Source organism: Leuciscus leuciscus (assembly GCF_965113295.1).
Source record: "Leuciscus leuciscus genome assembly, chromosome: 19".
Taxonomy (NCBI): domain Eukaryota; kingdom Metazoa; phylum Chordata; class Actinopteri; order Cypriniformes; family Leuciscidae; genus Leuciscus; species Leuciscus leuciscus.
Window position 1 is genome coordinate 2,404,097 of NC_138743.1, and position 15,559 is coordinate 2,419,655.

General features: G+C 33.3%; 2 protein-coding genes across 4 annotated transcripts in view; both read left to right on the forward strand.

Moving 5' to 3' along the window:
* The first annotated feature begins 70 nt into the window (after positions 1-70).
* ctsbb (cathepsin Bb) lies at positions 71-11,294 on the forward strand. The gene is made up of 10 exons (XM_082147293.1): positions 71-218; positions 1,059-1,182; positions 1,338-1,423; positions 3,393-3,507; positions 4,698-4,813; positions 6,059-6,144; positions 6,815-6,958; positions 7,029-7,145; positions 10,454-10,582; positions 11,075-11,294. The coding sequence occupies exons 1-10, from the start codon at positions 211-213 to the stop codon at positions 11,149-11,151; spliced, it is 1,002 nt and encodes a 333-aa protein (XP_082003419.1). The 5' UTR covers positions 71-210; the 3' UTR covers positions 11,152-11,294.
* A 2,600-nt stretch (positions 11,295-13,894) lies between these two features.
* Positions 13,895-15,559, forward strand: part of ncoa7b (nuclear receptor coactivator 7b) — a 36,489-nt gene continuing 34,824 nt past the window's right edge. Inside the window, exons 1-2 of one of the 3 annotated variants that reach the window (XM_082147173.1) lie at positions 13,895-14,306; positions 15,073-15,181. In XM_082147173.1, coding sequence (XP_082003299.1) covers positions 15,144-15,181 — 38 coding nt within the window. In that variant the 5' untranslated portion in view covers positions 13,895-14,306; positions 15,073-15,143. The remainder of the gene's footprint in view (positions 14,307-15,072; positions 15,182-15,559) is intronic. The other 2 variants (XM_082147172.1, XM_082147171.1) reach the window with 2 other exon arrangements.

A 15,559-nucleotide genomic window follows, 5' to 3' on the forward strand; every position in this document is an offset into this window, starting at 1 on the left:
CTTCATTGATGTGGAGATGTGTGTGTGATGTTGCACCTGCACATGTAAACACTTTCTCTGCTTTAGACCTTGGCTTGTCTTGTGACGGCTGTTAGAGCACCTGACCGTCACTCACATGATGTTTTACTGAGCCGGGGCTTTAACAGAGGGAATCTCACATCTCGTGGCTTTGGTGAATCTTCAGCTTGAGAGACTGAGGAACAGAATCTGATGCTCAGGTAAACTCTGTTCTTACAATATTAGTATTTTGAATAGTTTGAAAAATAATGTGGCATGAAATTTTATATGAGACGTTTTTGTAGCATAATAATAAGTAGCATAATTGTCTAGAATAGGAACTTTTATTGACTAGATAGTGTTAATAAAATATATATGTATATAATTATGTATTTATGTAAATTTATTTGAATGTAATCAAATTTATTTAATATTTTATTAGTCTTTTATTCACAAAAAAATAATTATTTTGTGTTGTATTTTAATTTAGATTGTAACTAGGTTTAAAGATTTTGTGTATTTTAAATGTTTTATATTTTTCATTAATAATGTCTTAATCAAATATTGCAATGAAATTGTAACAAGTTTTTATTTTAAAAATTCAGAATAATTTTACATGCGTATTTATTTATTTATTTGGATTTGATCTCATTTAAATATATTTTATCATTTTAATTATGAAAAGTCTTAATTTTTTATTCACATGAATATTACAAACATGGTTAATCAAATATTGCAAAATATTTTATGTGTTATATTTACATTTTATGTAATTTGAATATTTAATATTTTTAAGTAATAATGTCTTAATTTTTTATTAGTCTTATTTTGACATTTTTATTTAAATAAAAATTACAATCATGGTTAATCAAATATTACAATGAAATTAAAACAAGTTTTAGAAAAAATCAAAAGTATTTTATGTGTTTTATTTGTGTGATCTAATTTAAATGTTTTATATTTTTAATTAATATTGTATTTTTTTAAATTATTTAACATCAGTGCTAATATCACTCCACATCTGTGGCAGTGACAGTAATAACTCTGCTGTATTTCCTCAGGATGTGGCGTGTGTGTGTCGTGTGTGTGTGTGCTCTGCTGTCCGTCACCTGTGGCCGCCCACATCTCTCCACAGGGTCACATGACATGATCAACATCATCAACACGGCTCAGACCACGTGGACGGTAGGAGGGGTTTGGTTTTTCTGCTCTATTTGAAGGACTGATGCACCTGTTTATCCTTCTCTCTTCTCTCTTCTGTCTTCTGTCTTCTCTCTTCTGTCTTCTCTCTTCTGTCTTCTCTCTTCTCTCTTCTGTCTTCCTCTTTCGTTTCTTCTCAGGCGGGTGTGAATTTCCAGAATGTGGCGTCAGGATTTCTGAAGTCCCTCTGTGGGACCCTGATGAACGGCCCCCGACTGCCTGACACGTGAGTCTAAAACTGAGGACAAACAAGACCAATTTAGGATTTAGCATCACTTCAGGAAATGAATTCTGTCATAAAACAGCAATAAATGCAATTAATCTGCATGCTAAAGTTCTTTGATTGGTGTTTATTTAAAGTTCAGTGGGTTGAAAAGCATCTGCCACATGCATGTGTGTGAAGTTGTGTTAACATTTGCATTTGCACACATCTGAGTTTTACACACACAGTCATTTTAATGGAAATAAAGCTGTATCTGTATCTCACTGACATGGGTAATGCACTCTAAAATAAAATGCATTAATAGACTAATTAAACAAATCATTTAAAAACAAAATTTTCATTATAATTTAAATTTAAAGTACTTATATATTATGGCAATATTTATTGTACAAACTTTAATTTATGCTGATTTGCAAAACAATAATATAAATAAATAACAATGAGAAATTACAAAAAATTGCACTGCATAAAATAAATGAGAACAACGATTTATAAAATGATTAAAAAAATTGCATTATGGTATATAAATAAATAACAATAATGAGAAATAATGACAAAATTGCACTACATTAAATAAATAAAAACAAGAAATAATGGCAAAATTGCACTAAATTAAATAAATAAATACAAATAAAAAAATAACAATGAGAAATAATGACAAAAATTGCACTAAATTAAATAAATTAAACAATTAAAAAAATAACAATGAGAAATAATGACAAATTGCACCGATATCAACATTTTGGCCGATACCGATAACCGATAATTCTTTATATTTGAAAACCGATATATTGACCAATAAATCTAAATCCCAAATTTTATATCATTTTTGAGAGCCTGGTTACAAAAACAAATGTCTCACAAATAAAAGCCATCATTCTCATTATAATTTGATGACAGACTTGCTCTTATGAGACTTGTTGCATTAAACGTGTTCTCCTTTTTCAAAGTGATTTCAATCATTTTTCAAGCAGTTCAAAACCATTATGTTGAACAGTCGCATCGGAAGTGTCTCAGCTGGAGGAAATAATACTATATTTATCGGATTTAATATATCAGCAAAATGTTCTTATCGGACCGATAACAATAACATCAAATAGAACATGTGTCAGCCGATACTGATATGGTGGCCGATATATCGGGCATCCCTACAATCAATAAATAAATGACAAATAATGACAAAATTGCTCTACAATAAATACATAGGTAACAATGAGAAATAATGACAAAGTGCAGTACATGAAATAAAAATGAGAATTTAGGGGATTAAATGTGTAAAATAATTATGTCACAATGAAAAAAGGCTCTTAAAAATGGGCTTGATTTTCTTTATTTAAAACATATTTTCTTAATTACATCTACATTTATGCATTTATCCAAAGCGAACAAAAGCATTAAGTCAAAGAACCAACAGTATTCGAAACAAACAATGCCAGGATTATCAGACAAACCACAAAAAAAGTACAACGTTTTTTGTAGAAAGTGGGGTTACACTTTATTTTAAGGTGTCATTGCTACAGTGTAATTATATATTTAAGTACTGAGTAATAATAATTAACTACATGTACTTACTATAGGGTTAGGGTAGGATTAGGGTTTGGTTGAGGGTTAGTTGCATGAAATTATGCATAATTTACTGTTATTACTATGGTAAGTACATGTAACATATGGAACAAGGACACTGTAAAATAAAGTGTAACCGAAAGTGGTTTGAAAGGGTTTAATATCTGAATAAAAAGTGATTTAGCATAAAGAACAGAATTTCCTCAGTGTGTGTGTGTGTGTGTGTGTGTGTGTGTGTGTGTGTGTGTGTGTGTGTGTGTGTGTGTGTGTGTGTGTGTGTGTGTGTGTGTGTGTGTGTGTGTGTGTGTGTGTGTGTGTGTGTGTGTGTGTGTGTGTGTGTGTGTGTGTGTGTGTGTGTGTGTGTGTGTGTGTGTGTGTGTGTGTGTGTGTGTGTTTTCTGCGTCTGCAGGGTGAAACACGCCGCCGATGTGAATCTTCCGGACAGTTTTGACCCGCGGGCCGAGTGGCCGTACTGTAAAAGCCTCGGGCAGATCCGGGATCAGGGATCCTGCGGCTCCTGCTGGGTAAACACTCGTACAAACGTGTGTGTGTGCAAGGCTACGTATACATTAATCCGGATACATACATTCGGATAACAACGTTTTCGTTTTAAAAAAGTCGAAAGATTAAAGTCGAAATATTTCGAGAAATGTTTAATATTTCGAGATTAAAGTCGAAATATTTAATATTTCCAGATTAAAGTCGAAATATTTAATATTTCCAGATTAAAGTCGAAATATTTCGAGATTAAAGTCGAAATATTTCAGGTTAAAGTAAAAATATTTCAAGATTAAAGTAAAAATATTTAGACTTTAATCTCGAAATATTTCTAGATTAAAGTACAAATATTTAATATTTCGAGATTAAAGTACAAATATTTCGAGATTAAAGTACAAATATTTCGAGATTAAAGTACAAATATTTAATATTTCCAGATTAAAGTCGAAATATTTAATATTTCCAGATTAAAGTCGAAATATTTCGAGAGTAAAGTCGAAATTATTTCGCGATAACTCAAGATTTCGAGTTACTTTTTCACATTTATTGACTGACAGCTCATGCTGAGATAAATAAATTGAAGAGGTGTGTGTGTGTGTGTGTGTGTGTGTGTGTAAACATGATGGTTATTGTAGTTCTAGACTAAATGTGAACATGTATTTGCTCTTCTCACGCACGAAAACATTCAGTATTCCTCAAAATGAATATAAACAGTAAAATACAATCTCAGAATTTTACGCAAAACTTTTATAATTAACTAAATTGCACAAATATACTTTATGTATTTAATCTCACTTTATTAACCAGTGTCTTTGCTGCTGACCTTCAAGATCTAATTCAACCATACTAATGAGCAAACATTACTTTAGATTAGATTTAGAAATAAGAGGTTAGTTTGAGCGGCGCCCTCTACTGTACAGGAGTAAACCTGCGTTTCCTTCAGCCTGAGGATTACTCACTTCACTTTTGGTGTGAAAGGGCCTTTACATTTGCCAAAAATAGAACTTTTTATGTTGTTATTAAAAAACAAACGAGCAAGCCCAGCCCAGCTGAGAAAAAGTAACGCAAAAGTAACATAACACACAACCTTTTCATAAAAAGTGCGTGATTTTTTTCTCACTTTTTCTATTTCTCACTCATTTATGTAGTGCAATGGCATTATTTCTGTGTGTTATTTCTGTAGTGATGTAGTGATGTCTGGTGTGTGTGTGTGCAGGCGTTCGGTGCGGTGGAAGCCATGTCTGACCGCATCTGCATCCAAGGTAAAGGAAAGGTTTCGGTGGAGATCACGGCTGAAGATCTGCTGTCCTGCTGTGAGGAGTGTGGCTTCGGGTGTGTGTCCTCAGCAACAGCTGTAGTCATGGTTATAAATATGGTTATGGTTATGGTTATAGTTATAGTTATAGTTATGGTTATAAATATGGTTATAGTTATGGTTATGGTTATAGTTATAGTTATGGTTATGGTTATAGTTATAGTTATAGTTATGGTTATAGTTATAGTTATAGTTATAGTTATAGTTATAGTTATGGTTATGGTTATGGTTATGGTTATGGTTATAGTTATGGTTATAGTTATGGTTATGGTTATGGTTATAAATATGGTTATAGTTATAGTTATGGTTATGGTTATAGTTATAGTTATGGTTATAAATATGGTTATAGTTATGGTTATAGTTATGGTTATAGTTATAGTTATGGTTATAGTTATAGTTATGGTTATAAATATGGTTATAGTTATGGTTATGGTTATAGTTATGGTTATAGTTATAGTTATGGTTATGGTTATAGTTATGGTTATGGTTATAAATATGATTATAGTAATAGTTATGGTTATGGTTATGGTTATAAATATGGTTATGGTTATGGTTATAGTTATAGTTATGGTTATGGTTATAGTTATAGTTATGGTTATGGTTATGGTTATAGTTATAGTTATAGTTATAGTTATGGTTATAGTTATAGTTATAGTTATGGTTATGGTTATAGTTATAGTTATGGTTATGGTTATAGTTATGGTTATAGTTATAGTTATGGTTATGGTTATGGTTATAGTTATAGTTATAGTTATGGTTATGGTTATAGTTATAGTTATGGTTATAGTTATGGTTATAGTTATAGTTATAGTTATAGTTATAGTTATGGTTATAAATATGATTATAGTTATAGTTATAGTTATGGTTATGGTTATAGTTATAGTTATGGTTATGGTTATAAATATGGTTATGGTTATAGTTATAGTTATGGTTATGGTTATAGTTATAGTTATGGTTATGGTTATAGTTATAGTTATGGTTATGGTTATAGTTATAGTTATGGTTTTGGTTATGGTTATGGTTATAGTTATAGTTATAGTTATGGTTATAGTTATAGTTATAGTTATAGTTATGGTTATGGTTATAGTTATGGTTATAGTTATAGTTATAGTTATGGTTATAGTTATGGTTATGGTTATGGTTATGGTTATAGTTATGGTTATGGTTATGGTTATAGTTATAGTTATAGTTATGGTTATGGTTAGTTATGGTTATGGTTTAACATCTGAGTAGAAACATCTGTCATCTGTGCTGATTCTCAGGTGTTCTGGAGGTTATCCGGCAGAAGCGTGGGATTACTGGACTAAATCCGGCCTGGTGACCGGAGGACTTTATGGATCCAACGTGGGTGAGTCTGGATCTTTACAGTATAATAATAAAGAATAACTGTACTGAGGCTCTTCAACTTCATTCTGCTGGATTTACGTTAGTTTTACATTCGTTTCTTTTGTCAAATCTGCAGTAACATCATCTAGTATGGTGGTATGAACATTATGATAAATATCTCCTTTTGTGTTCTGCAAAAAAAGTGTGAGATGACATGAGTCACAGGTAGCCTATAAAACTATGGAACTTTGGTACAATAATATGGTTTAACAGAATATTGAAATAAATCAAATAAAAACTATATTACAATTTTTACTTTAAAACAAACAAAAATAATAAATAAAATAACAAAATATTAAATAAATAATAAAATGCCAAACATTTAATTAATTAAAATTAAACAAAAATAATACAATAAAATATTACAATAAATAAAAAAATATTCAAATTAAACAAACATACTAAAAGAAAAAATATTAAAATAAATAGAAAATTAATTAATTAAATTAAACTGAAATAAACAAGAATAATAAAATAACAAAACATTAAAATTAAATAAAATAATAAAATTAAATGTTAAAATAAATGTTTTAATTAAATAAAAAACTTTCACATAAATACAATAAAATAAAATATTAAAATAATAATACTACTACTAATAAAATAAATGAGTTCTTTCTGCTCACGTCTAGGCTGCAGACCCTACAGCATCGCCCCCTGTGAGCATCATGTGAACGGCACGCGTCCGCCGTGTTCAGGAGAGCAAAACACACCGCAGTGTGACACCGCCTGTATCCCGCAGTACAGCGTGCCCTACACACACGACAAACACTTCGGTGAGTGCCTGCTGCTTCATCCTCTGTCTCTAGTCTCTGTAACTCTGACTGACTCCGTCGCCCCCTGCAGGCTATAAAGCGTACAACCTTCCCTCGGACCCGAAGCAGATCATGACTGAACTTTACAACAACGGCCCGGTGGAAGCGGCCTTCACCGTCTATGAGGACTTTCTGCTCTACAAGACGGGTCAGAAACACACGCTTTAAAGGGAGAGTTCACACAAACTGAACATTAGCCCATGATTTACTCGCCCTCAACTCAACCTAGGTGTGTATGACATTCTTCTGTCAGATGAACATAATCAGAGTTATATTAATAAATGTCCTGGTTCCTCCGAGCTTTATAATGGCAGTGAATGGCCGTTTTTGTTTTGAAGTCCAGAAAAGTGCATCTATCCATGATAATGACAATGGATAATATCCATGATTTATGATGGACAGATGCACTTTTATGATGGATGGATGCACTTTTATGATGGATAGATGCACTTTTATCATGGATAGATGCACTTTTATGATGGATAGATGCACTTTTATCATGGATAGATGCACTTTTATGATGGATAGATGCACTTTTATGATGGATAGATACACTTTTATGATGGACAGATGCACGTTTATGATGGATGGATGCACTTTTATCATGGATAGATGCACTTTTATCATGGATAGATACACTTTTATGATGGATGGATGCACTTTTATGATGGATGGATGCACTTTTATGATGGATAGATGCACTTTTATGATGGATAGATGCACTTTTATGATGGATAGATGCACTTTTATCATGGATAGATGCACTTTTATCATGGATAGATGCACTTTTATGATGGATGCACTTTTATGATGGATAGATACACTTTTATGATGGATAGATATACTTTTATGATGGATAGATACACTTTTATGATGGATAGATGCACTTTTATGATGGATAGATGCACTTTTATGATGATAGACGCACTTTTATGATGGATAGATACACTTTTATGATGGATAGATGCACTTTTATGATGGATAGATACACTTTTATGATGGATAGATACACTTTTATGATGGATAGATGCACTTTTATGATGGATAGATACACTTTTATGATGGATAGATACACTTTTATGATGGATAGATGCACTTTTATGATGGATAGATGCACTTTTATGATGGATAGATGCACTTTTATGATGGATAGATGCACTTTTATGATGGATAGATGCACTTTTATGATGGATAGATGCACTTTTATGATGGATAGATACACTTTTATGATGGATAGATGCACTTTTATGATGGATAGATGCACTTTTATGATGGATAGATACACTTTTATGATGGATAGATGCACTTTTATGATGGATGGATGCACTTTTATGATGGACAGATGCACGTTTATGATGGATGGATGCACTTTTATGATGGATAGATGCACTTTTATGATGGATAGATACACTTTTATGATGGATAGATGCACTTTTATGATGGATAGATGCACTTTTATGATGGATAGATACACTTTTATGATGGATAGATGCACTTTTATGATGGATAGATGCACTTTTATGATGGATAGATGCACTTTTATGATGGATAGATGCACTTTTATGATGGATAGATACACTTTTATGATGGATAGATGCACTTTTATGATGGATAGATGCACTTTTATGATGGATAGATACACTTTTATGATGGATAGATGCACTTTTATGATGGATAGATACACTTTTATGATGGATAGATGCACTTTTATGATGGATAGATGCACTTTTATGATGGATAGATACACTTTTATGATGGATAGATGCACTTTTATGATGGATAGATACACTTTTATGATGGATAGATGCACTTTTATGATGGATAGATACACTTTTATGATGGATAGATGCACTTTTATGATGGATGGATGCACTTTTATGATGGACAGATGCACGTTTATGATGGATGGATGCACTTTTATGATGGATAGATGCACTTTTATGATGGACAGATGCACGTTTATGATGGATGGATGCACTTTTATGATGGATAGATGCACTTTTATGATGGATAGATACACTTTTATGATGGATAGATATACTTTTATGATGGATAGATATACTTTTATGATGGATAGATACACTTTTATGATGGATAGATGCACTTTTATGATGGATAGATACACTTTTATGATGGATAGATGCACTTTTATGATGGATGGATGCACTTTTATGATGGATAGATACACTTTTATGATGGATAGATGCACTTTTATGATGATAGATACACTTTTATGATGGATAGATGCACTTTTATGATGGATAGATGCACTTTTATGATGGATAGATGCACTTTTATGATGGATAGATACACTTTTATGATGGATAGATGCACTTTTATGATGGATAGATGCACTTTTATGATGGATGGATGCACTTTTATGATGGACAGATGCACGTTTATGATGGATGGATGCACTTTTATGATGGATAGATGCACTTTTATGATGGACAGATGCACGTTTATGATGGATAGATGCACTTTTATGATGGATAGATGCACTTTTATGATGGATGGATGCACTTTTATGATGGATAGATGCACTTTTATGATGGATAGATACACTTTTATGATGGATAGATATACTTTTATGATGGATAGATACACTTTTATGATGGATAGATATACTTTTATGATGGATAGATACACTTTTATGATGGATAGATGCACTTTTATGATGGATAGATACACTTTTATGATGGATAGATGCACTTTTATGATGGATGGATGCACTTTTATGATGGATAGATACACTTTTATGATGGATAGATGCACTTTTATGATGGATAGATGCACTTTTATGATGGATAGATACACTTTTATGATGGATAGATGCACTTTTATGATGGATAGATGCACTTTTATGATGGACAGATGCACGTTTATGATGGATGGATGCACTTTTATGATGGATAGATGCACTTTTATGATGGATAGATACACTTTTATGATGGATAGATATACTTTTATGATGGATAGATGCACTTTTATGATGGATAGATGCATTTTTATGATGGATGGATGCACTTTTATGATGGATAGATGCATTTTTATGATGGATGGATGCACTTTTATGATGGACAGATGCATTTTTATGATGGATGGATGCACTTTTATGATGGATAGATGCACTTTTATGATGGACAGATGCACTTTTATGATGGACAGATGCACTTTTATGATGGATAGATGCACGTTTATGATGGATAGATGCACTTTTATGGACTTCAAAACAGAAACAGCGATTCACTGCCATTATAAAGCTTGGAAGAGCCAGGACATTTATTAATATAACTCTGATTGTATTCGTCTGACAGAAGAATGTCATATACACCTAGGATGACTTGAGTGAGTGTGAGTAAATCATGGGCTAATGTTCATTTTTGGGTGAACTATCCGTTTCATGTCTTTAGCCATCATCTGCAGAGCTTCTGTGTGACTGTGTTGATCTCTCAGGTGTGTACCAGCACGTGACCGGGTCTGCGTTGGGAGGTCATGCGGTGAAGATCCTGGGCTGGGGAGAGGAGAAAGGAACGCCGTTCTGGCTCGTGGCCAACTCCTGGAACACCGACTGGGGAGACAATGGTGAGACTGAGCCGGACACAAACCGGATCAGCGCCGGACTCATGATGATGATGATGCACACTGCTGCATCTTTATTATCTTAATGTGTAGAATAATTATATTTTAAGAAACTAGTTTCTGATATTAAATATTGTGGAAATGATGATATTATATATATATTGCATATTTTATATAGTTTCTTTTATATATATATATATATATATATATATAAGAAACTACATAAAATATACAATATTATTAAAATAATGTATAATCATTATCATTCACAATAATTACATTAATGCATTTAAAAAAAATATATTATAATTATTATAAATGATAATTATTATACATAGTTTTAATAATAAATTATATATATATTTATTTATTTATTTATATTTATTTTATTTTTTATTAATATGTAATAATTATTATTTATAATAATTTCAGAACTTTATGATTGTAAATGTGAGATGTGACCTGCAGGGATGGTTCTGGTTTTGTCTTTCGCAGGGTACTTTAAGATCCTGAGGGGCCGAGATGAGTGTGGCATTGAGAGTGAGATGGTGGCTGGTGTTCCTCAGCTCTGACATCATCACTTCACCAAAACCAGAAACAGAAATAAAACTGTGTCTGTGTCTCATGATTAATGCATTCTAGAATAATACACAACAACTGATTAATAACCAGTTACGATAATGTGAAAAAATAAAGACATGTCATTTACATTTTATATTATGGTAATGTTTATTGAACAGCCTTTAATTTATGATGATGTTCACTAATCACTACATAGTATTGCAGTGATCTGAGTTGACAGTAATTAAGACTAATGAGAATGTGGATTGTGTGTTTCACCCGGTGGATGTTTGTGGTACTGCGCCTGAACAAACCCTCACAGCAAACTCAATAGACTTCACATTTGGAACAATCTGGCTTTGATTTGATTGATTTAGGTTCCAATTTGTCCAATGAAATGTAATATAATTAATATAATTTTTTTTTACATTTGCTTTATAATAAACTTAAACTTCTATAGCATTCTCATTTTTAGAAGTTCTTTCACTTTAGGAACAATTTGAAGTGTATTTTTTTAAAAGAGACCAACCGTAGGTCTAAACTCATTCATGAATTACAAACGTATAAGTTGATATTTAAGTGCATTTTCACATCTATGTTCAAAAAGGAGGTTAAGATATTTCTCCTTAAAGTCCCCCTGTTGTCGATCATTTTATCCCTTAAAACTCCTCTCTGATCACCAAAATGACATATTTAAATGTTTTTTTCCTTGAAAAATAATTCTTCATGCCTTAAAATATCTTGACTGTAACTCGACACCCTTGCCTCATTTAGTATTTGCGGTTCTGTGAATATTCAAATGAGCCCCGCCTCCACTCACTCCCTCAGCTCAGAGATCCACTGGTTGACGATCACACGTTGATCTGATTGGTTACAAGGAAGTTTGTGACGTCAGAAACACCAGCGATTTCAAAGCGTGTGTTTGAGACTGTCTTTGGTTCACTGCAGTTTTAAGGAGGAAATACTCAGCAATGCTGTCGACTTATGAACTTACACATGGTTTGTCTTAAAGCATATTAAAAACACCACATAGACACATAAACAACATTAAGAGCTGGATTTTCACCACAAGGGGGACCTTAATATCTGATATGTTTAAATGCATCATGAATATGTTCATATTGATGAGTGTGTTTATTATACAGCACCAGCACGTCAATCAGGACGTGACCTTCATAAACCCCACAGATCTAGATTGCGCCAGTTCAGTCCCGGCACGTGACACACAAACCAAACTCAACCATCGCTTCACACGCTTTCATTTTTATATTCGAAACAAATGATACGCAGGTCAAAACTTCAGTGGCATAAGAGCTCGTTTCTCTAGTTGTGTGTCAGACATGCGGTGCAGAAACTGTTTTTTTCACATACTTCAATCATTCGACCAGTTGAACTGTGTATTAAAGCCTTTTAGCGGCTCATTTTTTGTGTGATATCAAATTCAGAACGAAACTTTGTTGATGTTCTAGTACCGGGGTTTTCAAAGTGGAGACCGCGGCCGAGTCTATTCTTGCTGCTCACGCTCAATTAAAGTGACAGCACACTTTTGATGGACAAAATAAATATGATTTCACACAAAAAGTACCTAAAATGCACATAATTTGCATGTATAGTGTGTTTTAACTAGAACTGGAGTAGGCTATGTCAGAAATGAAAATGAAGACTCAAAAATATTTATAGAAAATGTTCCCATTTAAACTTGTTTTTATTAATCAGTTTGGGTAAAAGTGGTGTTTTATAAAAAAAATATATATATAGGAAAATAAATATTTGTGTGTGCGGTAAAGTGGTTATAAAAAATGAAATCGGAATCGGCTAAAATCTGTATCGGCAGGTCAAACTCAATGACAAATCGGAATCGGCCTAGAAAATTGTAATCGGTGCATCTCTATAATCTTTCTGATTGGCTGGTATCAAACACCATCATAATCTGATGTTCACCTAGATGTTTTATTTATTTATTTCTACATTTGCCGCAGTATTGTCGATGGGTTCAATAACACATCCTGCAAAAGGGGGGGCTTGGCCAGAACCTAGTGGTATTTGGGGGCCTTGTCATGGAAAAGTTTGGGAATCCCTGTTCTAGTAAGTTTAGAGTCCAGGTTATTTTATAAAATATGTATTTTGTATAAAATAAAAATGTTTAGTTCATTACATTTGCTTTAAAATAAACTTAAACTTCTATAACATATTTACACTTTCATTTTTTTTATTTTTTTTTATCTGCTGAATGTCTTCTTTAAAAACAGACCAGCCTTAGATCTGAACACCAAATCATTCACGAATTACAAACATTTATTAACTTCAGAACTGTGAGCTCATGGCAAGAGTATTATAGGCTGGGGCAAGTTGTCACACTTGTTTCAGGTGTTGTCATTTTATATATTTCATTAATTGCCGCTTTTGGTGGCCAAAACAATGCTTTAATATTTTGGATGCTAATAGCCTATACTTGTTTATATTTTGCTAAAAAAATAACAAATATAAAATAAAAAAACAGCAGTAGGCTATAATTGCGCCAAAATAAAATAGGCTACTAGATAAAATGATGTAAAAAAACAACAACAAAAAAAAACGATTTTATGGAGACTCTCGTACAAGAATCACTGTAACACACACACACACACACACACACACACACACACACACACACACACACACACACACACACAATAAATACAGCATCTGGCCTGGAGTTAAAGGGGGAAGGGGCGTTTCCGCTTTTCCTGTCAATCACATGGGAAAATGGGCGTGGCATGAGAGGACTTCGACCTATGAGAAAATCGACATTTAAATTTTGATATGAATATATAAATAATTCGATTTGCAAACCCAAACACGCACATCAAGCGTTTCTGCTGATTGCCTCGCGGTGTAACGGGTCAAAGTCCCGAGAGCAGGTGTTGTCGGTGTGACAGAATACAACAAGAAACAACCGGAATCCGCTTCGAATCTTGATATGGAAGGACTTTAATTCCTTTAGCTTTAGCCTGTTAGCCTGCACTGCATGTGTGCGTGTTTATATCCTGTCTATGGTTTATATCAACAATACTGCATTCTCATTCACATCTACACGAAGAAGAGGAGCGTGTGTATGATCGACGAGGGCATGAAGTGAAGAGGGAGCAGGAGCCGCTGGATCCTCAGGGATGTAGTGTTTGTTTAGGTGGGTTATTGTTCCTTTAAACATGCGCGAGCGATTCCTGCAGGACCAAACCAATGTGTTTAATGCTTATATTTGTTTTTAAATAATATGCATGGCAGGACCGCGTTTCAAATGCATACAATACAAATATAATACAAATATACAGCATTTGGCCTATACGTCGATCAAGATAAATAAGGTTATGCATGATGTCATCCTTTAAAAATTGTTCATTTTAATGCATGCATATGATATTGTCTTTTGTGCATGAATTTCCTGTGTTATGCATATGATATATATATGTATATAGGCGGCTATCAGCTGTTACGTGATGCACGTGACGTCATTTTGCATGCATGCGCGTAAAATTACGTGCTAAACGTGAGTTTCACTCTCGATTAAATGGGATTGTGTCATTTAAACGCTCAGTTTAACCCCTGTCATGTTACCAAAGCAGATTGATTCGAGATATCAGTCAGTAATCAGATGTTCAGGCTCAATCTAATCACTGCTTATCTCAAATCAAACACTGGCTTTGTTGATCTTGAACAATAATGAGTGTCTTAACTATAAAGATTGCCATCTGTGGTGATTTAATGGCTTCACCCTAAAAAAACAAGCTCAAGCTCTCCTGCTCCGGTCTGAATCGACAGTTTTCCCACTCGGAGCTGATGTTTGTGTCACTGGGTTTGTTGCAGCAACCTGTGTGTGACCCATTGACCCACGACTAAAGATAAGGGCCGACATATTAAGGGGCCGATATTCTGCTTTTTGTGTGTTTGTGAAGACAGGAACGCTCAGGCAACGTTGAGATCCCGATTCTGGACTGGAAGGAGTTGCTGTGATTCCGGCTCTGTAATGGAGAAGACAGAGAAGAGGACTGGATACTTTGCCAGGTGAGATGCAATATCACTGTCAGACGTACAGATTTACACAGGAAACATGTGACGGGAAGTGAGAGCCAAGCAGAAAACAGCTGGAAATGGTGATAGTGCTAAAAGAGGAATTAATAACTTTCTTTTGGTTAGTACTACAGGTTTGAGATCTGATTTTGCTGTAAATATTGTTGCTGGTGTGAAAAAATAACATTCTTTTACTATTTTGCTCACCCGAATGACTCTCCAGACGAATGAAGGCAAAAATCATGCTTTGGTAAATCATTATGACATAAAGAGTCGAAACTATGAGGAAAAAGTTGGATAAAAAGCCAAAATTATTAGATACTAAGTCATAATTTTGACATAAAAGGTCAAAGTTATGAGAAAACATCCTAA

What these genes read in the sequence shown, in the direction of transcription:
- ctsbb (XM_082147293.1), top strand. An exon ending in GGCCCCCGACTGCCTGACAC is followed by an intron (nt 1,424 to 3,392) that starts GTGAGTCTAAAA and finishes CTGCGTCTGCAG; the next exon opens with GGTGAAACACGCCGCCGATG. An exon ending in GATCCTGCGGCTCCTGCTGG is followed by an intron (nt 3,508 to 4,697) that starts GTAAACACTCGT and finishes GTGTGTGTGCAG; the next exon opens with GCGTTCGGTGCGGTGGAAGC.